Here is a 24,392-nt window from a genome sequence, read left to right as displayed (position 1 = left end):
GAAAAGAGTTCTGTATACAAAATGAATACAATATTTAAAAAAAAAATTATTTTGTACCAAGAAGAAAGAATCTTGTGGGAAACAATTTTATTTTATATGCGTAAAATGTATTATGTATTTTAAAAATACTTGTAAGAAATTATACATACAAGAGAAGAGAGTATAATTTAAATTTTGTTTGAGTAATTAGTTTTCATGTTGATGTTACCACAAATATCATTTAACATTACCATATCTTAAAAGATAATCGAGTAGCTAAATAGATAATGTTCTTCAAAAAATACTTGATACATCAAATCAAGGTCAATGAATACATATTTGGAGCACCTTTTCTTACTTTATAACATCCTATCTAGAATCCATCGAAATGGAAATGGAAGAGCAAGCGGCAAAGGAAATACGAGAGGAGGGAGATTGTAAAAACGAAGGCAGGATATTTGAAAGTATAGCGTTGTTATATTTTGATAGTTTATAAAATAACGTAATGGAAGAAAAAAGATATACTAAAAATATTCATAAAGATCTAAAGATAGGTTAAGAGAGAGAAAAAAAAGAAGACTCTAGGGCTGTTTACCAAATGCTTACCCGAGTAAGCGCTTATCAAGTAACATTACCACATCGGATGAATATGGTAAGGACCAATAATCTTACCCAATAAGAGCGAGACAATGACCAAGAGTCTTATCCGGTAAGTGAGAGCGACGACTCTTACCACACTAAGTGTTTACCGTGTAAATTGTTGCATACGATGTCGTTTTGGTGGACTAAATCTTACCCGATAAGTAAATAATAGTGTTAAATTTTACCGGTAAGGTAAGTGTTTGGTAAACGACCCCTAATTTTTGTTTTTAATGATCTGAATGAAGTACCGATGTAAATGTACCCATGAGAACATCTTCTACGCCAAAAGAGGCAGAAATGAAAATTGAGGGGACCAAACTTGAAAAAAGTTTTAATTCGAGGGAGTATTTCTGTAGATTGGTTTTTTTAACCAGAATAGGAGGGGCAAAGTGGGAAACAGGAAAAACGAAGTCGTTAGCGGTTTCGTTTTCGATGTCTCTCTCGTTGTTTGACGCAGGGAAGAAAAGAAGACCCATGTCGGAGAGGGGAACCGGAACCGAGACACCGACCAAAAATTGGGGATAGAAAAACACGACAGGCTCAGGGGACAAGGAAACTTTGCCGGAGCTTTCTTTCTTTTCAATAATTTTGGTCTCATCACCATTATTAGCCTCTTGCAACTTTTCCCAAATGATGTTACGCTATCATCATCATCCCCCTTCCCTCCATTTCTACTTGTACTCATAGGAAAAAAGGTTTAAGGCTATGCAGACTTGGACCTATTTTGAAAACCATTAGATCTTTGTACATTATCCAAATTTCGAAATAGTGAATTTGGGATGGTTTTTTGGCTACCGTGCTGCTTTAAAGAAGGAAATTTAGGGGTGTGCCGCTCTGCATATTGATTGTACCCCTAGATGGTAAGACTTTTTAACTTATTACTAGTTCATCAATCTTTTATTTCTTTAATGTGATGAAATGGTTATGTTACATTGTTTTCAAACTTGACTGACTGACTAATGGGACGGTGCTAAATAATCACCATTCATGTTTATGAAGTGGGGTGGTCGATTGTGAAGTCTGGCATTTATGTATATTTGTGAAGTGAAATTTATATTAACAATGGAGTTGCCATATATTATTTTGGGTTTATCAATCATAACCTTTTGATAACAAGATGATTATTATCTCCTTGATACAGCCCTCTTCAAAGTCTAATATTTCCACCACTGTCATTTTCTTTTTCTTTTGCTTCAAATTATCTGTCTACATTACTAGTGACTTGTTTCAGCTGCTCCCTACATTATTATGTCCCATGGCACTAGAGGATATTGTGCTATTGATATTATTGGAATGAGTAACCAGAAAAGTTGTATGGCTTGTGCAGTTCTACTTCGTTTATCTATACGAGCATCTGCTTATATCCTTTATTATTAACCATTATAGATAATATTCTGTGCTACTTGTTCCAGTATTGTCTGTTTCTGAAACACTTGGTTGCTCAATTCATTCAAGTCAAAAGAAATCGATTTAGTGATCAATAGTTTTCCTTCTTTTCATACAGGAGGCTCCATCCAAAGTAGTAGTTGGATCACAAGTCTGGTTGGAGGATCCTGAGGTGGCTTGGATAGATGCCGATGTTTTGGAAATCAATGATCCAAATATTAAAGTTAAATGTTCAAATGGAAAAGAAGTAAGTCACTAGAACACATCTTTCAAACACTTTATTGATTTTTGTTGTATGTTACATTGTGCTATGGATTGTGGTTAATGGTTTAATGACAACTGGAAAAACTATACATACTTTGAAGTTCTGGTAATAGTTAAAATATAGAACTTAAAAGCATTATGTCTATCCTTGAGAGAGACATTTATTGTTTGCATACTTAAAATCAAACCCATGGGTTAAAATGATCAATGGCTTTGTGGGGCCTCTTCTGGTTGGGTTTGGTTATAGACTAGGCCAATCACCTTTTATATGTGTAGATGGTCTTATGAATGCGAAATATTGTAGAAAGGGAGTTTAACCATCTCAAGGACCCTAGTGGAAACACCACGATAAACAAAATAAGCTTCTTATCGACCATTCATCATTTGATGCATGATACAGTACTTCACCTATACTGTTAAAGAATCAGGGTTGCAGATGAATTATCATAAATAAAATGTGATAACGGGACAAGACTATGCCTGAAAGTGGCTTTTCTGTTTGACCAAAATGACTTCTTACTCCATGACTGTTGTCAGTTAGTTTCAGGTTTGAGCATGTACATCAAAAGAATTGTCAGAGTTCCTGTTAAGAGTGGCAATACCAGAAACCAAGCTAAACATTTAAGTGAATTTCCTTAGATCTAGTTTAATGAAACTAATATATTAGACAACTGAAAGGACCAAGTGAATTAACAAGAGGTCCAAAATAATCTTGAAGACTCTAAGAGTAATTGTAAGATATTGTGTAAACAAACAGAATTAGAATTTACTTTAGAATCCTTTCCATGGTTTCCTGACGTATTTATATCCTACAGCTAGTAATTAATGCATCCAATGTGTACCCTAAAGATCCTGAGTTTCCTAAAAATGGAGTGGATGATATGACAAAGCTGGCTTATCTGCACGAACCGGGGGTTCTACAAAATTTAAAAAGTCGGTACGATAATGATGAAATTTATGTGAGTACATGTGACTGGTGATTTCTCTGGTTCTCTTTCCCTTTTCTGTCTACCATTTACAGCCTGGTCTTGATGTGTAAAGTAGTTTATGATATATTTTTCCCTTTTCAATTGATGTTTAAGGTTAACCTACCTGCTGGTTTTCCAGACTTACACAGGAAATATTTTAATAGCTGTGAACCCTTTTAAAAGAATACCTCAATTGTATGAGAAAGACATAATGGCAAAATACAAAGGGGCGGCTCTTGGGGAATTGAGTCCACATCCTTATGCTATTGCACATGCTGCCTACAGGCATTCTATATTACTCTGCCTCTTTTTTTCTTCTTCCAATTTTTGAGTTCCAATGAATCACTGTGTGTGTGATAAACAAGGATTTGTCTGGTACAGGCAGATGGTTAACGAGGAAATAAGTCAGTCAATTCTTGTTAGTGGAGAAAGTGGAGCTGGTAAAACAGAAAGCACAAAGAATCTTATGCAGTATCTTGCGTTTATGGGAGGTCGGCCTTCATCTGAGGGGCGACGGAGTGTGGAGCAGCAAGTTTTAGAAGTACGCAATCCTAGCTTTACGCATGCCACTAGTATTGAGTTCTAAAGGAACCTTATAGTGTCACTTGTTAAGAAATATAAACTCAAATAAACTCTAAATCAGTTCAATATTTTTAAAGGTACACACAAATTAGTCTGCTTGATTTGTATTAATTTCACAAGTTCTTTCTGTTGGCAGTCTAATCCGGTTCTAGAAGCGTTTGGCAATGCAAAGACAGTCAGAAACAATAATTCAAGGTGACCATTTACACACAGATTTTGTTCAAGCTAGCAAAAAGTTTCAACCTACCAACTACTAATGCCTCTTCTTTTCAGTTGATTAACTGTTTTAAACTGAATGTTGTATAATGATAGTCGTTTCGGTAAGTTCGTTGAGATCCAGTTTAATGAACGGGGGAGAATCTCTGGAGCTGCTATAAGAACTTATTTGCTGGAAAGATCACGTGTCTGTCAAGTTTCTGACCCTGAGAGAAATTATCATTGCTTTTACATGTTATGCTCTGCACCACCCGAGGTAATTTGCTTTCTGCATGCACACAGTTTTTTATGTTGTTTTCATCAGATTTCCCCCTTTGATGAGACTTAGATCTATGACATTGCATGGGAAAGGAGATGTCTTTCCCACCAGATTATCACCATGGTCTTGTTATCTAGTAGTATATAGCATTACTTTCTAGGTTGCTCAAAATCCAATTGGGTATTGTAGTGTGATAAACTATTCATTCAGTAATTTTGCCATGTCTCAAGAAAGACTCAAGCGAACTTTCTGTTCAATTGTAGCTTGTCATAGGAAAACACATGGAAAATTATGTTACTAACGCTTGAATATCATAAATGGTTGCAACTTGTAGTGCATTAATCTATATGTAAATCAATTAAGTCCCATATGTCTTTGAGCTTAAAATAGGTAATGGCTCTAAACTTATGGTTATCCATGTTGCTTACAGTTACAAACACATAGGCTTGTTATTGAGCTCTCATATCCTCGTTGGCCTGATATACGTGTTCTTCACATATTAGGAGTCTGAAAAGTACAAAGTTGGAGATCCCAAGACGTTTCATTACCTTAATCAATCAAATTTTTTCAAACTGAATGGAGTGGATGAGTCTCAAGAGTACCTTGCCACAAAGAAGGCTATGGATGTTGTTGGGATCAGTTCTGATGAGCAGGTGCTGACATGCCGATCATATTTATCAAGCTGCATTTTAAAATCTGTCCTAAAGCATTTCCTCCTACAGGATGGTATATTCCGTGTTGTTGCTGCAATTCTCCACTTAGGTAACATTGAATTTGCCAAGGGGAGTGAACCAGATTCCTCACAACCTAAGGATGATCAATCTCGATTTCATCTAACAACTGCAGCTGAGCTATTCATGTAACAAATTTTATTTTCTTCATTTATTTATTATAGCAGCATTTGCTGTTGGAGTTTTGATGTTTCAACTGGTTAATGCAACTCTCTGATATTCATGCTATGTTCAGGTGTGATAAGACGGCTCTTGAAGATTCTTTTTGCACGCGTGTGATTGTAACTCGTGGTGAAAGCATCAAAAAGTGCCTCGATCCGACTGCTGCAGCTATCAGTAGGGATGCATTTGCCAAAATAGTTTATTCAAAATTATTTGACTGGTAGGTTCTATCTGAATGGACTGTTATTGAACCTTCAGTTTCATGCTTTTGATTTTATTGAATGGCCAGGCTTGTCAACAAGATTAACAATTCCATTGGTCAAGATTCCGACTCAAAATTCTTCATTGGGGTTCTGGATATTTATGGATTTGAGAGTTTCAAGACAAACAGGTGCTTAACTGGTACGCTTTTGGTTTCATCATTTAGACCAGGTTATTTCTTGCAGATCACTGCATGAAAACCCTTAGCTTTATAGGAATTAATAATTGATCTGCTGTAATGACTTCTAAGTTTGATTTGTGGCCATTATATTTTATCCTCTGTTGAATGTCTGCATGCAGTAAAGGGCTGTAGTGAAAAACAACTTTCCTTTTCCTCAAGATTATATCTGTAACTTACTATAGCTAAAAACTGTGTCATCTTACAAAATCACTTCCAGAGGTAATTTGGCACGGCACAAAGTTAATAACTTTCTTGCCAGATATATCAGTTGATATTTTTTTTTTTAGTTTAACATAGATTCCAATTGGCCCCATGCAGTTTCGAGCAGTTTTGCATTAATCTAACTAATGAGAAACTGCAACAACATTTTAATCAGGTTTGTGACTTTATGTACATATTATATCATAGCATGTTCCCGTCAACTTTTAACTTCTGAACAAGGCATACCAGATTACCAGCCTAATTTGGTTGCTTATAAGATCATCTCTTTTTTCAGCATGTTTTCAAGATGGAGCAAGAAGAATATACTAGGGAGGAAATAAACTGGAGTTACATAAAGTTTGAGGACAATCAAGACATTTTAGATCTCATTGAAAAGGTCTATACCTGTTCAAAAACAATAATTTTCATTTATTTAATGCATCTTCATGACTACCTGATCCTGTTCAGTGAGGTTTTCTAATCAATGTCCTTACATCTTCGGTACCAATTTTTTTGGCATTTCATGAATAGTGCTTCAAATTTCGATATTTCTGTATGTTGGGTTATATTGCTTCAAAGTTTTGCAGTATGTTTTATGCTCCTCTATTGGTCTAATTGAGGTTTTGGTTATTTCAGAAACCTGGGGGAATCCTTGCTCTTCTGGATGAGGCTTGGTACGTACATGTGTCCACTCAAAATAGCTACTTTTGTCTGTGTTCTTGGTGAAAGATCAGCACCACAATCAACAACAAAGTTTTCATCCCACAACTAGCTGGGTAGGCTGAAAATAAAATCAACATGTACTAGAAAAGCAAACATAAAGGTTTTGAAACCCTACGGTTCTGGGACATGAATCACGTCATTGCATACTCATATCAACCAACTAATTTGGTATACATAACTCATGCAGATCTTTCTTCACTTCTTACCCCTGTCAATCTTGGACGACCTCTACCTCTCCTAACTCTCCTCTTCTGGGTAGTGTATTCAGCAGTTGATATTGGAGATGACGAAACCACATAAATTGGTATTTTCTCAGCTTCTCCTCAACCAATGCAAGCCCAATCTTCTTTCATGTACCCTCATTCCCAGTTTGTCCCTCAAAAGTATGGCCACATATCCATCCCAGCGTTTACATTTCTGCCACACAAACCTTGTGCACGTGTCGTCTTTGGTGGCCCTGATTCATTCCCATATATCAATCAGATCTTATCACTCCCTATATAACTTCCCTTTTCAGCTTCAATTGGATGTCAATCACACAAGACTTCCACATCTTGTCTCCATTTCAACCACCCTGCTTTTATTGATGAAAATGAAACCACTGAAATTTATTGGTGACAGGTTACTAATTCAACTAAAGTAAACGAATAGTGACTTTTATCCCATCTACTTGGGTTGACGGAATTAACTATTGTCTACCATTCAAGGTCGAATATGATAATATATTCTGTTACCTTCTTATACACAAATATTTTCTGTTAAATTATGAGGTATTATATGTTTTTGTCATATTTTGAAAGAAGATAATGCAGTTTGATTCTAAACTGATCTTACCAATCTTATGCAGCATGTTTCCAAGATCTACACATGAAACGTTTGCAGAGAAGCTTTATCAAACGTTCAAAGATCATAAACGTTTTAACAAGCCAAAGCTGGCAAAAACAGATTTCACCATTTGTCACTATGCCGGTGATGTATGCAGTTCTATTTCCTTCGATTCTACTTAGTTGCATATGAAATTGATAAATCTACCGAACTACATATGCCTGCGAACACTATCACCTGCCTGACACATGGCATCTGAAATTGATGAATCCACTTATGCATAGAAAAGCAATAATATGGTTGATATCATCTTCTTAATGAGTTATGATTTCAGGTCACGTATCAAAGTGAGTTTTTCTTGGATAAGAACAAGGACTATGTTGTTGCAGAGCATCAAGCACTCTTAAATGCTTCAAAATGCTCATTCGTAGCACACTTATTCCCACCCATGCCAGAGGAGTCATCTAAATCGTCAAAGTTCTCATCAATAGGTTCTATGTTCAAGGTCTCATTTGTTCTTTTTCTGGAAGACTCTAATTTAGTTGTTCCAATCTACCCAGTCCACCAGTGTACTTGCTTTTTGTAGTTCATCTCATTTTCTCATGTGTTCTCTTCACAGCAACAACTACAAGCTTTGCTTGAGACTCTCAGTCATACAGAACCACATTATGTTCGTTGCGTCAAACCCAATAATCTTTTAAAGCCTGATATCTTTGAGAATCAGAATATACTGCAACAACTTCGGTGTGGGGTAAGTTAAGCAATTGGAATTTTCCTGTATCCTGAGTATATAGATAGTTTTGGATATATTGAGAGTGGATGTTCATATAATTCCAGGGAGTTATGGAGGCAATTAGAATCAGTACTGCTGGGTTTCCTACTCGTAAAGAGTTTAGGGAATTTGTAGAGCGCTTCAAAGTCCTTGCACCTGATGCTGTAAAAAAATGGTAGTTGTATTAATTGTAAAATAGTACATTACTTGGTTCCCATGTTTTCTTTACCTACTGTTGTATTTATTTACGCATCTTAGGCTGTCTCCACTACACACATGCAAAGACAATCAAGGTCCCTCTAATGTCTTAACAGTTAGATTGTTGGCATATGTTGGAATATCTCTTGATTTATTGTTTCGTATACAACTGTAGCAATGATGACGTCAGTTGTTCAAAGATGCTATTAGAGAAGGCAAAGCTAGAAGGTTATCAGGTACTTTACCCTTTCTGATGGACTTTCTGTTTCATACATCACCTCCCTCCCCACCATTGGTTGATGGTTGATATATGAATTTGCACTACGCTGTTTGCTGCTCATTTAGGGCTCTGGAAATCGTTCCTTTGCAAAGGAGGCACAATATATAACCTCAAAGTTGTGAAGGCTATATATTTAGAGTTAAAACATGTTCTATTTACTTCTTATGTCATGTTGTACAGTAGGAGGATGTGTAAACTGCCAGACTTGTTGCAAATATCGAATCTGTTTCTCTCCCTGCATGTAAAATTTGCTCTTTCAGTCCCCTTATTGGAAATTTTTATCTTGAATCATTTGGCCATCTCCACCAAAGACCTTGGTTTGCATCGGTTAGAATCATTCCTAGAAGAGTTTGTTATGCAAGGTAGATGACTTCCAAGATTGGTAAGAGAAGAAGTTAAGAAGAGACGCTTGGATGAGTTGCCAAAGAGTTGGCCTTAGGTAAGAATACATGTACATGGAAAAACATCAATCCAACCATGGAACCCTCAGTGGATCACCTCCTTATGTCTTGTTACAATCAAATGAGGTCTTAATACGCCGACAATAGATCCCAATCAATGCTCCAACAATCAGTCAAAGTCAATGAGGCAGAAAAGTCAACAATCCTGTGATGATTAGTTTGAACTACAATTTGGTTACAATGCGGGATGACAAGCAAGGTCCTTAATGTATCAATAATGGCAATATATAAACCAGTAATCTTTAAGCATAATAATAAAGGACGACACCAAGATTTACATGGAACCCAGAAATGAAGAAAACCACGGGTGGAGGAAACCACCTAGAAAATCCACTTGTAAGTGATGAAGTTTACAATGCTCCAAGTAGATAAACAATGGAGAAATCACAGTTTTTTCTGGTCTGGTTCGTAAATGGAGTTGGGGAGAGTGTTTATAAATCCGTCAGGTAAGATATGCGACTTGAATAGCAACTCGCATCGGTTCCAAATTAGTCATCTGTGAATCGTATTCAACTTGCAACCTAGCTGGCATAGAAATAGGCGACTTAGAATAGTTGCTCTTTTAGAGAGCACAATACAATGAAAATTTTAGGCTGTGTTGGAGGGGAGGGGATTTATTGTCTCCACTATGATAGAATCGGGAACCTGAGAGGCGGTGGTTTACCCTGAGGCAAATGTCCGCGGTTCTGCGACTTCAACTCACATGCAATCTTTGTCCAAGTTGCAACTTTTGTACCTTAATTTTCTACTCTGTACCGGCGACTTTCTCTCCCAGTTACACTCGCTGTCCGAGTCCCATGATCCACAAAAATGGTTTTGCAAGCTATATTTAATATGTATGCTTTTGGGTTTCACCGGGTTCCTTTTATTTCATTTTTGGCGCACCTCAACTAAGTTTGGGTGACAGGCTTTTTATTGTTGCCAAATACTAGACATTTCAATATTGAAGTATACTCGTTACATGGGTTAGAGAATTTTTCTAGAATTGTTAAATTTAGCAGCTAAGATTTCCATGGTGCGGATATTAAACCGGTTAATGTGTATCTGATTGAAACGGTTGCAGATAGGTAAAACAAAAGTGTTTCTCAGAGCTGGTCAAATGGCCGAGCTTGATGCTTACAGAACTCAGGTTTTAGGAAGATCTGCAACCAAAGTCCAGACAAAATATCGCTCGCATTCTACACACAAGAAGTATATCTTGTTACAAAATTCAGCTTTACCACTACAAACTATTTGTAGAGGTATAGATAATATATCCTGTCTATATGTAAATAATTTCAGGAGAGTATGATCTTTAGGTTGTTGCCTGAGTGAAGTTGGTTATAATTCATGATTGCAGGGCAAGTCGCACGTAACCGCTTTGAGCAACGAAGGAAAGAAGCAGCGTCTTTGACTATCCAGAAATCCGCACGCATGTTTCTCAGGGTGAAAGCTTACAGGTCGTTATGCAGTTCAGCTATTAGAATCCAGGCTTCAATTCGTGGGTTGGCTGCAACCAATATGTATCTTCACAAACGGAAAACCGAAGCAGCAATCATTTTACAGGTATGTTAAAGCTAGTGTCAGACAAAGGTGTACTTGACAAGCCGTTATCCTTTTTCCCTTCTTTGATTTTGCTTCTAATTTATAACAACACCAAAAAGGGTTCTTTTGCCCCAATTATTTGCAGCAGGCTCAAACTAAGGCCTATCAAGATTTATGAAGTACAAAAGTGAGCCCGGAGTGCTTGGAGCACGAGTATACACCCGTTAATGCTCTTTTTACAAAGACTGTTGTTTCTTATATTCCAATGGATTTCACTTTCTTAAACACAAGCAAAATATGGGACATGAAACTTATCAAGACTTCTGTAATATATGGTAAAATACCCTGCAGTGCTATATTTATGATCAAAGAAAATTACATGTTATATGATTGATTCCTTGTGGGGTATCTACCTATTGGGATTATCTTGTCATCGACTTATCGCAAGTCTGTAACTCATAACCTGGTTACTTTTGTAATCATTCTTTCTTTCTGCTGCACAAATAGAAAGAGTTTCTTTCTGTTCTATGTACCAAAAAGTTCTTTTGTACCAAGTATATTCTTTTTCAAATTTAAACTAAAACCAAGGAAAAGGTATTGTGCCTCAAGATATTGTTTGTGTGCCTTAGGATCTTGTATTGTAACAAACAATTTTTTTCAGAGGTTGACTATACTGCTCCTCCCACATGTGTGCCCGTCATAATGTCATGTTCATTAAGGCGTCAATTGTGCCAATGACTTACTTCTTAAATTGATATATTCTATATGAACTACTCACAGGCTCAATGCCGGCAAGATTTGGTCCGCCTTCCTTATTTGAGGACAATCAAAGCCGCACTAATAACTCAGTCTGTTTATAGAGGACTATATGCACAGGGAGAACTAAAGAAGCGTAGAATGGTGATTGTCTCTTTCATCTGTTCTCTCTTGTTCTGTTGAAATTATTCTGTTCTTCTGTAGAGATTATGCTTATATTTAACATTCTTTTACAAGACATTCCTGGTTAATATGTATTATCAATTAATGCATTTTTTTTGTTTGACTATAGTCCGTATTCATTAGAAAAATACTGAAACTTGTTTGAATTTTTATTATGAAATATGAAACTTATTTAAAAGAAGCGCATTACCTAATATAGACCCTAGGGAGTCATGAACAAATTGCTTGATCCCCCACAATATGCTGCACTTCCGATGCTTTATTGTTGGGTTGATCAATCACAGAGCTTAAATTGATACATAGCCAAAACTTGTTTTTTTTCTTTACATTCATTCCTGCATAGTTTAAATTTATTGTATCCCTTGCCTGTCGGGTCTACAACAAATACAGATGTTCACTGTCAAGTTTGAACTTTTTTCCTGATATTTTCTCTTAAAGTTATTGGCTTAACATGAACATGGATGTGGGAGATGTTCCAAAAAAGAAAATTCATTTGCATACAGCGGTAGGTAGTTGCATACGCCAAGCTTAAATACGTTTTCTACAATGCAGGCTGCAAAGGATACTGGTGTTCTTAAAGATGCCAAATCTAAACTGGAACAACAAGTCAAAGAACTGACCTGCCAATTGGAGCAGGAGAGACAAGCGAGGGTATGTTTTTTACATCTGACATGTATTCGACTAATTGTTTAGTCACTCAGCTTATAATGTCTTCAGGCTATCACAAAGTTCCTGCTGTTAATCTAAGCTTATATGTATTCTTGTTTTGAGTTGATTCTTTTGCTCCCTCATTAGCATGTAACATTTTCAGGCATATCACAAAGTTCCTGCTTTTAATCTAGTTCTTCACGAAACTAAGTATTTCGTACCAATAAAAACTCAAATTTAGTTATTAAATATAAAGGATTTTGAATTGGATTCTTAAAATTCGTTTTCTTTTATGCTGATGATGATGATGCGGCTGTATCTTGAGAATATTGATTTGCTAGGTCAATTAACATTATGGGTTGGGTTCCGGTGAGAATGAGAGTTATGGTGAGAAGGGTAAGAAGAGATCTCCACCCTTGGATCAACCTAATTGAAGAGTTCCACTAGATCAACACTAATGAGAAGCACTGGACCAATTCCCTTCTAAAGCGGATTAAAAATGATCAAGGATCCAAATCCCTTCTTGCACTTCTCACCTTAACTCCTATTCTCACATGATCCTTCGTGTTAACATTATAGCATCTATTATCATATCAAAATTCATATCTTTATAGGGATTTCACCAGTAGGTACTTCTCTCTTTTTTTTTATCAAAAAGGGATATTCTTATGAATCCATGTTGGTCGCTCAACTTAGTTGTCATCTAATCTAGTTCCAATTTTGGAATAGTTTGAAGGATTCATGGTAACATGTAACAAAGAGCCTATATGAAAGTTAACATATGTCTACATGATTGGTTTTCTTTGTACATGCAATTAGTTTCAATGTTTTGACAAAAAAAAAAGTTTGGCAACTGCTAATTAACTTGAAGATTATTTAATAGACGCGGGTGAATGCATAGAGCCTTCCACACCTTATTTTTCCTTGTCCTAGTCTTGTTTTTAAACTTCTAGTACTTCAATGTTTTATTTTGTCATCACTTCTTAACATAGAACACTTCTTAAATAATACCATTAACTTGAAGCTATTTTTATGCATTGACTGTAATTTTCAAGGAGTTCATGCTATCACATTACATTTGCATGTGTTGTTAGATGTGGTAAAGGAAAACACTCGGTGCATAATGTTGAAGTAATTTTTTCTTAATCTATTGTATCAAATGCCAAAGGTTATATGTATCTTCTTTTATTAGCTTTATCCCGGAAGCATAACACTTCTCCAGGCTCAGTGCCTTTCACTAATGAGTAATGACCAACTTCAACACCTGTATAAGCTTTTGAACTCTCCACCATTTTCTCTTTAACACATTTTCTTCTTGTGTTTCAGCAAGGAAAGGTATCTCTTCATTTGTGTGTTCAAATCGATCTTGTGGTATGTAGGTCATATATAGATCATATAACATGTTGCTCTCAGTTCTTTTCTTCCTACAAACCGCTACGGGAAACAAAACAAAAAAATTGCAGATGGCATGTCTGATGACATTGCTGGTAATGGAACCATTAAACTGTCAACAAAAATTATCCTTTCCAATGTCCTTCATGTACCTAAATTGTCCTGCAATTTTCTATCATTTAGGAAACTCTTTCATGGCCTTAATTGCGTAGGTCATCCAACCCTTGAAGCTTTCGGTACCATTTTCACGATAGTGGCACTTTGGCCATGCTTGTGGCCAAGATCGCATAGACCACCAGAGGCTCTTTTTGGGCAATTTTCTTGGCAAATTTTGGTTCTTTTGCTCCCATTTTGGTCCTGTCCCCCATAGCTCAAATTCATCATATAGAAGCCATTTTGTTTAGTTTTTGATTAACCCTTAGTGGAAAAGCTTCTTGTGTTCTTCCATAGCTAGAGGGAAAAAGAGGAGCTCATTCCATTTGGCTTTTTACTAGTTTTAGGTGATCATCATCTCTTGTAAGTTGCTTCATACTCCCTTTGGTATATCAATACATTCTCTCTCCTAGTGGACATTAGGACATACACTACCCAACGGTAGTGGAACCATGTAAATCTCGTGTCTTGTTTACTTGCTTTTACTGCATTTGAATTTTTATGGTTATATTTTATTTGATTAAGCTTGTGGTTGGATATTGTGCTTGGATAGCCATTTACTCATTTGCAAGACCCTAGATATTCTGGATTTGTTGTTGGTGCTTCACTTGCATTTGAATCTAGGTGTTTTTGGGACCTAGGGGATCATTTGTTGGTTTGTTTGGTAAGCTTTGAACCCTTGCAAATAAGTTTATTTGGTTTATTAGTGTAGGCTTAGCAATTTGACTTGAGTTGAGTTTTAGACAGGTTAACAAAAGATAGGTTTTTGCTATTGAATAACCAGTGCATGTGTAACAAATGATTTATGGTAACTCATTTACCAGCATCTTTGTGTTTCTTGACATTTGAGTCATGGAAAAAGAGAAAATAAAGCATATATCAAACTTATCTTTGTTTTTCTTCTTTCATTTTTTACTTTTCCATTATTCAAAATTTTGTAGGTTGATATGGAGGAGGCTAAGAATCAGGAAATTGCAAAGTTACAGTTATTCTTGAAAGAGATAACAGAGTATCCCATAAAGGAAGAGGGGTCTGCACAGATAGAAATTGGGCAACTTCCGGCACCTGAAGAGATTCCTATTACTGGCAATGAGGCGATTGATAAGCTTACTGCTGAAAATGTGAAACTCAAGGTAACGAGTACGAATTCAAGCATGTATCCTTTGCATATAGTAAATTTTCTTACTTGTATTTATAAAGTTAACAAATGAAATCAAAACCAAGGTGTTAATGGTACCCGAACCACACCCAATATGAATACAACACTCTCACTCATGTAGGAGTGATTCATATCTTATTAAACATGATTATAAAAAATTCCTAAAGTGTTAATGGTATTAAAACGAAGAAATCAACTTGTTTATCATCAAATGTTCAAGATGGTGCTTAAAATAAACTTCAATTTGAATATGTTTTTACAGAGTTAGAAAACTGAACACGATTTATTTTGCTTGTATAAAATTACAACTAAAAAGTTATATCATTCTTCCCCTCAATTTGAACCGAAAAGGCCATACTTCTATGTGCAACCTCTTTTGTTGGGGGGTGGGGTGGGGGGAAAATCAATCTTTTGAATAAAGATCAACCTCGAATACAAAAACATAAATGCGGAGATAAATTATCTAAATATAAAGAGTTGGAGGAATCAAACACCGGTATTTAGAATGGTTCTGTCAACCATGCCTAGTCCCTTTTTCTCGTTCCCTCTCGAAACACTCTATCCAGTGAGCTATTTTTTGTGGTAGAATCGAGACTATGGTACACTTGATTACATGATAAACCTCCTTTGCTTTTCTAAGCAAGGTAATGAGTGGATCACTCGCTCTAAAGTTTTTATCAAACAAGTAGCTCAAGTGATCACAATTGTATATACTTTCTTTTGGACGAGCGTATATGCACTTGAGGCTTCTCACAAGATGTTAGAAATGCTCTGAATTCATGAGAGAATAGTTGGCCAAGAGTTATGAAATGTTAGACAAAGCAACTATTTTATACTCACAAAAATATCTGGCTATCATTGTGGAAGTATGCAATGTCACCATGAGGATGTCTGGATTTCATTTTCTACAAAACTCTGACCGTTGACTGTGCAGAGAACAGTCTGCATACAAAACGTAAATGCGGAAATAAATGATCTAAATGTAAAGAGTTGGAGGAATCAAACACCGGTATTCAGAATGGTTCGGCCAACCATGCCTAGTCCATTTTTCTCGATCCCTCTCGAGACACTCTATCCACAGTGAGCTATTTTTTGTGGTAGAATCGAAACTATAGTACACTTGATTACATGATAAACCTCCTTTGCTTTTCTAAGCAAGATAATGGGTGGATCACTCGCACTAAAGTTTTTATCAAACAATTAGCTCAATTGATCACAATTGTATATACTTTCTTTTGGACGAGTGTATATGCACTTAAGACTTCTCAAAAGATGTTAGAAATGCTCTGAGTTCGTGAGAGAATAGTTGGCCAAGAGTTATGAAATGTTAGACAAAGCAACTATTTTATACTTACAAAAATATCTGCTATCATTTTGGAAGTATGCAATGTCACCACAAGGATGTCCGGATTTCATTTTCTGCAAAACTCTGACCGTTGACTGTGCAGAGAACAGTCTGCATAAAACCTGACGCGGACGTTCAGATTGTTCCTTGCAGATGTCCGAATTTTATCGGGACAAAAACTTTCCAAAAACTTTCTTGATAGGTCAAGACATTTTCTTTCTCACACAAAATCAGATTTTTGACTTTACCATGTTTGAACATCTGTCTTTTGCGTAAAACAGAACTTTATCTTTTCATGGTTTCTTATAAACACTTGGACACAAGATCATTTTGTTGTTCTCCCAAAAAAATTGAATTTTTTAATTTTTTAATGGCTTTTTATGAAGTTTTATAAACTCATCCAAAATATCATATTTGATCACTAGAGTTTACAGTTTGATAAAATTTGATGTTGTAGAAATATTCAATCTCTTGTGTTGACTTTGATATTCGAATAAAATTGTGCCATGCTCCAAAGCATTCTTCATCAAGGAACTTTTGGCAGCATCCTTCCCAAGATGATTTCTGAATCTTCAGTATGGTCGATCTTTTTATCTGTCTTCTATATATATTTGGTATTTTGACTGAATTGCAATAATATTTCCGTACTCTATTTATCGAAAATTAGTCACACAATAAGTCTGGTAACGTTTATTATCATCAAAATTTACATGATTGTGAAGTGTACATTTTTATAAAAGTGTTTTCCACACACTTGCACCAACAACGACAAAGCTTTATAAAATGCACATAATCATGATTGTTGCATTTCTTGTCATCTGAAACACTTGCAGTACATGGCTAGTGCACTGCAAAAGAAATTTGACGAGGCCCACAAACTGTGTGAAGAGAGGTCGCAGCAGGCTAGGGATGCAGAGTCGATGGTGATCGAGTTGAAGACCTCCATGCAAAGGTTATAGCAATGTTAGATTGACTCTGTTTTTCAAGTCTCACCATGATGAAGTTTTACAATTTCACCATCCAAGGCTGAAGTAGTAACTTGTGTTTGGTTTTGCGGTTCCTCTTGCCTTGTTCCTTCAGCCTTCAAGAAAAACTTTGCGACATAGAGACTGAGGATCTCATTCTGCGTCAGCAAGTGATGATGCAACCATCTAGTGCATCTTCTATGATGACCAAGGTTAACATGCCACACTGTATGCTATTAATCTTATTTTGGACTTAATTTGAAAATATATCTTACTATTCTTATAATAATGAATTTCAGGACCAAGAGAATGGTCAACAAGTAAGTTGGAAAACTTAGTTTCTTTATCCTTCATCAATATTAATGTTTTAGATAATCTACTGGTCAAACTTTCAATTTGCAGGAACCACAGAGTGCCGGACAAGTGAAGAGATACAATAGCAGCTCGAGGGGTTCTATGAATGAAAAGCAGAATGTATGTGTTTGAGCATGAGCTAGTTTGTTCTTGTCCCATTTATTTGTCTTTTTTGGCAATCTGCTTTCTATTTCTCTGTGTGTGGACAAAAATTATTCTACACTTATGATGCGAATGCAGTACTAATGAAAAGTTGCTTACAGGAAAAATAAACATATTGGCACAAACTTGCTCTAGTATGCCTTACTGGTTTTACAGAACTCCTACATTTTCTCCTATTACGGAAATATAGAATAGAGTTGAGAGAAACGAACACAGGAAACAAGACAGATTACATGTATGCTCTAAATGATACTCTTTCTATTTCACTTGTGAGTGTTTCTTTCCTGTTGGAACATCCTGCTTAAAAATCGATATGTATTTGTTTCCTATAATATCCTATCAAAATCTACATGTAGAAGTTTTTGTCTTTGTTTGACTTCTAGCCAAGGTACATTTAGCATTCCTTAAATTGTTTTCGACTAGCTAAACTATCAGTGTTTTTAAGGGGGATTTGGCAAATGTGTGGATGACACAAAGTACTTTCGGAACACGTGAAGTTCTATTATTCCGCCTTCCAATGCATCTAAGCAGAGATGATATTATAAAAGTAAACCCAAAAGGGTGGTTTTAACTTATTATTAACTTCTGCAAGATCAATAATCTACTATTTGATATCATTTGGCTTATATGATCTAAAATATATGCACTAAAGAAAATAAGGTTTCAAGGAAGCGTTGAGTTGGATTAACAATACAGGCTGGAGGCAGGTGGTGGCGGAAATGGACTGTCTGGTCGTGATCCAAGCCCTTTGAAGTAGTATGAGTTTAAGTTCGTCGTTTGGCTCTATAATCCAAGACTGCAAGGCGAACCTGACAGCGGACAGCTAATGCATTCCACTTATTGAACAAGGTTTTATGGTCGGTCCACCCCTGGATGCCGAAGGCGTCCTTGGGGTAATCTCGTAGTTCCTACAGGGTGGAGATGATTCTTCGTTATGTCCATAATGTCTCTATTCTCTTTGTGAAACGGTCTGCAAACATGGTAGCCCATAGTATCGCTAGGGACTCGTGTTTCTATCCAGATTGTGTTGAGACTAGTTTGCCTCGGTGTTTCTTGTATCTGTTCGATTTTGTTAATTGAAATGTGAAGTTTTTTTCGTGTCAAAAGAAAATAAGGTTTCCCGTTCAAAACCCAACAAGTAGAATAAAAGTAGTTTGAAGGCTGGCAAATCTATGACAACCACCAAATTTGCCATTAAAATTTCACGATATATATATTATGGGATACGAATGAGAGTTCATGCTCTCTGTCTCTTTCTCTCTCTAAGAAAGGGGAAATTGGCTAGTTTGTTAAATTGTTGGTGGTTGCCATAGATTTACTTTTTCAAGGCTTTATATCATGAACAACAACCATATACATGTTACCCCTGAGACTGGTCAGGGTAAAAAGGATCCCATGAGAAAATTTAAAAAAGATAAGAGATGAAGGAATCAAGGCTCTGGAAGCTTCTAATTTGTAAAAGAAGTATTTGTGTTCATATATCTATAGATGGAGAAATATCTATTGTTACAGTTTCGCTGCATAACATAACTTCATCATAGCAGTGTTCATTGCATTCCACACACAAGTCTATAAGCTTAGAGAAGAATCAGGAATCTGATGGATCCAGTACTTCCTGTGTTTCTTTTGTGTTATGAAGAAATGTGATAAATTTCTCCTTGTGTTGCTATTTAGAACATTTCTTTGGGTGAAATGCATCCATCATCTGTTACACTTGCCTCAACTATCATAGGCTTGCCTTTGTGGAGTTCTTTCCTTCAGCACGGATCCTGAATGGACAAAAATGATGATCTATAGTCTGATTTCCCTTTCTTCTTCCTCAGTTTTTGCAGCAGCTGAATTGTGATTATTGACATGATTTCATCATATGTTCCCATATATCAGTCATTTTCTGTGGAACCCAATGGACACCAAATGATCTACAGTTTGATTGTCATTTCTTCTTCCTCTGTTTTTTCCAGCAGCTAAATTGTATTACTGACATGATTTAATAGTATTATATATATATATATATATATATATATATATGTCAGTTTCTGTGGAACCCAATGGACACCAAATGATCTTCAGTTTGATTGTCATTTCTTCTTCCTCTGTTTTTCCAGCAGCTAAATTGTATTACTGACATGATTTAATAGTATTATATATATACATATGTGGTACAGGAGCATGTTGAAGCTCTTCTTGCAGCTGTTAGACAAGAGCTTGGTTTCAGTCAAGGACAACCAGTTGCTACATATATCATATACAAAAGCCTTTTACACTGGAAATGTTTTGAAGCTGAAAAAACAAATGTGTTTGATCGTGTTATTCAGATGATCGGTTCAGCAATAGAGGTCAGATGTTTACTTAGGTAGCATTAACATGTTTCTGCATGATCTAAATGAACTTTTTAGTTTCTGTTTCTTCATTATACATTTATACCCTTCATCAGCTATATGGATATGGTCATTATTTGGTGTGCGAGAAATACTGAGCAATTTTTCTAGTGTGTTCCATTAACATCCAGCAGAATATAGGAAAGAAATTCAACGTTATTATCCAAAGAAGAGAATGGGCCAAGAGCCACATGAGAGCTCGCATCTCCTGCTTATTCAAGAATGAAATGAAGCATACTCCCTAGTCCCTAAATCCAACATAAAGAGATGGTTACTCGGATAAATTTCTAAATAGTGATATTTTCAGGTATACAACTAGTCAAAGATAAGAAACTTAAGGAGTGGTGCTAGGACGATGACTACAATGTTGGTGATAATAATAAGATGTGAAAAATATGTCAACTTTTAGTTGGTGGCAGGTACAGTAAATTGAGAACATGATGTCATTTCATAGTCCAAGATCAAAATGTGTCCCTTGTTTCTGTTGTCCTTGTGGGTATATTAAAAAAGGAAAGAATATCCTCTCTGGAACACTCTTTACTTTTTTGTKGATGGCAGGATGATTGTTACTTTTTACCTTTTGATAGTGCCTACACATATCTACGTTTGGTACAACTTTGGACCATTCAATGCATTGCTGTTTCTACATCAGCTTTGTATCCCAAATGAGTGATATTTTATGAGGACCATTCATTTGGAGAGGATGCTAAATTAACGTGCATCTTTCTATGTACTATCTTTTCCAGAAAGAGCATGACAACAAACATTTGGCTTATTGGCTCTCGACCACATCTACATTGCTATTTTTGCTGCACAGGAGTTTATGCCCTGCTCAGAAATCATCACAGACACCGTCATTATTTGGAAGGATGACTCAAGTAATTAGTTTCTTCTTGACCCACTATTTTTCAACTTTCACTCCCCTCATTCCAAAATATAGGACCTTTTTCTTTCGAAGTATATGGGAAATCATTGGGCAGTTTTTACATCTTCATTTTATAGCATCATGCATATTGCAATCCTGTAAAATCCCTTGAACAGTAAAATACGACCCATAACAAAAATCATTTCAAACTATATAAACGCTATTCTTGTAGGGATTTAAATCATCGTCTTTCAGCGATGTAGTGCGCCATGTAGAGGCCAAGTACCCAGCTTTGCTTTTTAAGCAACAATTAACTGCTTATGTTGAAAAAATCTATGCAATTATTCGTGACAATTTGAAGAAGGATTTGGCGCCACTTCTCTCCTCTTGTATTGAGGTATGATGCGTTTCAGCTATCTACATACTCTGCTATTTCAAAAGCATGTTATTTGAATTTATAATGCATTTCTGCATATAACTTGGTATTACTTGAAATGTTGTTTGTGCTGCACAATTTCTGGGTAATGGAGCATACTTGTATGTACATGTGTGTAAACCTGGTTTTGAAGGTCACCATTAAATGTAACTGAGATATTCCATTCATTTGCTTCATTCATTCTCGTATTTTTTATACATTGTTTCTGTCTATAATTATGCTCATTGCCTTTCCATTTACCAAGAAGCAAGTTACAGATCTATATAAGCCTTCAAGATGCTTTTGGAGGAAGGCTTATATCTCATATCTGGATGTGATTTGATGATTGATATTTGCTCTCTGCAAAACTAAAACTTTAAACAAATATCCAACAATCTTGGTAAATGGTTCTGTAGCATGAGCTACTCTTTGGCATATAGCTTTCTTATGAATTCTAGTCCTAATAACAGGCAAATCAAGGCACTAATTTATATTCTCCCAACGGTTCAGGCACCACGAACGCCAAAAGACAACCCTCCTCCATCTAGTCACTGGGAAAGTATCATTGAATGCCTAAATGGCATGCTCAATATATGTAAAGAATACCATGTATGTAACATTATTTTCTTCTGTAAAATAACTGATACGATATCCCATTTGCATGCTCCTCGCTTGACCATTTAGGCATATTTGTTTCAGGTGCCAGCAGTTCTTGTTCAGAAGATCTTCATTGAAGCTTTCTCTTACATCAATGTGCAGCTTTTCAACAGGTAGCTAGTTGTTCTCTTCTAATGCCTGGAAAGTCTGTTTCAAATTACTATATTTAACTGTGATCCTTTTATGTGGTATGCAGCCTTCTTATACATCAAGAGTGCTGCACATTCAGAAATGGGGAATATGTGAAATCTGGGTTAGTTGAGTTGGAGCAGTGGTGTGATCAGACCACAAGAGAGGTAGTCAATACTCTATAGTTCATACACCTCTATTCTTGATGTCAGGGTTCGTAAATCTAACCATTCCTTAAAATCAGTATGTAGGCTCATCATTGGATGAACTTCAACACACGAGCCAAGCAGTTGGATTTCTGGTATGCTTCTGATTCTTGAAACTAAAGAAATTTGTTAATTGGTGTATTTTCAACTCCGATATCTATAGGTAGGATAAGTTTCACCCGAGCTATTCTTGAAAACATTTCAATGTTTTTTTAGATTTTAACTTGCACTGGTATCTAAGTTTTCAGAATTTACTTTTGTGCAGGTTATACCACAGAAGTCTAAGATTGGCTACGATGAACTCACAACTAAGCTATGCCCTGTAAGTCTCCACCTGTGTTTGCTGATCTCATCTCTAGTAGCAGTATTCTAGTTATCTTTACTGCAAGTAGCATCCAGATGGTAAGTGAGAGTTTCCATTTTAGGTTCTAAGCGTTCAACAACATCATAGACTTTGCACGCTCTACTCAGACGATAACAATAGTGGAAGTGTAACCCCAGAAGTAAGAAATTAATTAACCATAGTTGTCATTTCTTCATCTTCTTCTCCAGTAATGACTTGACTTCAGTTCCTACAATTTTCACCAATAATCTTTCCTCACCCTCTTTAGTTTTGGGCAGGTTATATCCAACTTGAAAGTCTTAATGAAGTCTGCTGCTGATACTGAAAGTAAAGCTTATTTGCTGAAAGACAATTCTAGGTAAGTCTATAGTAACAAAAACTAAATCATTTTTTTTTTCCGTTCTATGATAAAAGAGTCGATCATTCCCCTTATGTGCATTGCAGCACTCCTTTCTCAACCGAAGAAATTAACCACTGCCTTCATGAGAAGGATTTTGCAGATGTAAAACCTAGTGGTGAACTCCTTGAAAATCCAGCTTTCCAATTTTTACTGGAGTAGGATTTACAACAAAAGTTTCCCAACTTCTATATTTCTAGATTTAGGAGTGTAGAGCATCAATTATTTTAGGTTAGATTTGTAACATTGATAGGTGATGATGTTGGGTGAAAATATAGGAAGGGTAGGGATGCATGCATGCATTAACCCTTGATTTGGTGCATGATAATAGGGTATGTATCATGTAGTGAGAGGAGATGTCTGTTTTGTACAAAAGGATCCTTCCTTTACATATGAATAGCAAACGCTCTTTCTAGTTTTACCAATCTACCCTTTCCTCATTTATCTTATTCCAATTACAAAATCCCATTGAGATGTATAAAGGTTAAATATCTCTATTTTCCCTATATATAATGGACCTGGGTCTTAATGATCCTTGGGCTTAATGTCACCAATATATATATATATACTAGTTGTGTACCCGCGCAAGGCGGGAGCCATGAATTTTAACGATTTTGAAGTTTCACTGGTTTTATAAGATAAGATTTAACGATGATATAAGTTACACTTGGTCTTTACATATTAATACAATTTAAATAAATAAGAGTTATGGTTCTAATTACAGACTATCGATGAAAAAAATTGTATGACAGTTTAAAATCCAATATATTTAAAATCCAACATATTTAAACGACTCCACAAATGTGTTCGATTTACACCAAGAGCAAAGAACCAAGAAACTTGAGTTTTAAGATAAACACTCAAAACTAATAAAGAAAACTACAAATTTGACAGATCATAAGCCATGAAAAGACCAAAAAAGATGGGTTTTAGAATGAAATTTCAACTGTTTACCCTCTTTCTTGTCCAGAAACTCAGATTAAGGTTGAATTAATACATGTATATATATATATATATTTCAAAAAAAACCCAAGAACATATTAATTTATAACATATTATACAATGCAATTTGGACAGCCTAACCCCAAAATATATAATATATATATATATAAATAAATAACTATAAAAGTATAAATCGTAAATATTAAAAATATTTTTTCACAGTATATATAATACATAATAATATAATTAAGTCAAAAACTATTCAATATTGAACTTATTTCGAAGGTATTAACGAGACGATTATAATGGTGTAACTTGTTAAAATAAA

General features: G+C 35.7%; 1 protein-coding gene across 1 annotated transcript; it reads left to right on the top strand.

The window, feature by feature from the left end:
• Positions 1-1,117: 1,117 nt before the first annotated feature.
• LOC112520859 (myosin-6-like) lies at positions 1,118-23,284 on the top strand. The gene is made up of 39 exons (XM_025129478.1): positions 1,118-1,481; positions 2,126-2,254; positions 3,087-3,230; positions 3,379-3,524; positions 3,621-3,780; positions 3,958-4,016; positions 4,134-4,293; positions 4,800-4,949; positions 5,019-5,155; positions 5,263-5,409; positions 5,479-5,580; positions 5,950-6,007; positions 6,128-6,229; positions 6,469-6,506; positions 7,403-7,529; positions 7,715-7,885; positions 8,000-8,131; positions 8,218-8,327; positions 8,526-8,586; positions 10,155-10,332; positions 10,431-10,636; positions 11,396-11,515; positions 12,107-12,205; positions 14,689-14,880; positions 17,085-17,203; positions 17,332-17,428; positions 17,516-17,536; positions 17,619-17,690; positions 19,898-20,068; positions 20,857-20,988; positions 21,208-21,372; positions 21,901-21,999; positions 22,090-22,160; positions 22,244-22,343; positions 22,421-22,477; positions 22,648-22,704; positions 22,808-22,885; positions 23,004-23,083; positions 23,170-23,284. The coding sequence occupies exons 1-39, from the start codon at positions 1,479-1,481 to the stop codon at positions 23,282-23,284; spliced, it is 4,365 nt and encodes a 1,454-aa protein (XP_024985246.1). The 5' UTR covers positions 1,118-1,478.
• Positions 23,285-24,392: the final 1,108 nt, after the last annotated feature.

Source organism: Cynara cardunculus, assembly GCF_001531365.2.
Source record: "Cynara cardunculus var. scolymus isolate 2C chromosome LG 11, CcrdV1, whole genome shotgun sequence".
Lineage (NCBI taxonomy): Eukaryota > Viridiplantae > Streptophyta > Magnoliopsida > Asterales > Asteraceae > Cynara > Cynara cardunculus.
The sequence above is the reverse complement of the archived record's forward strand: the minus strand, read 5'-3'. Positions and strand labels throughout refer to the sequence as shown.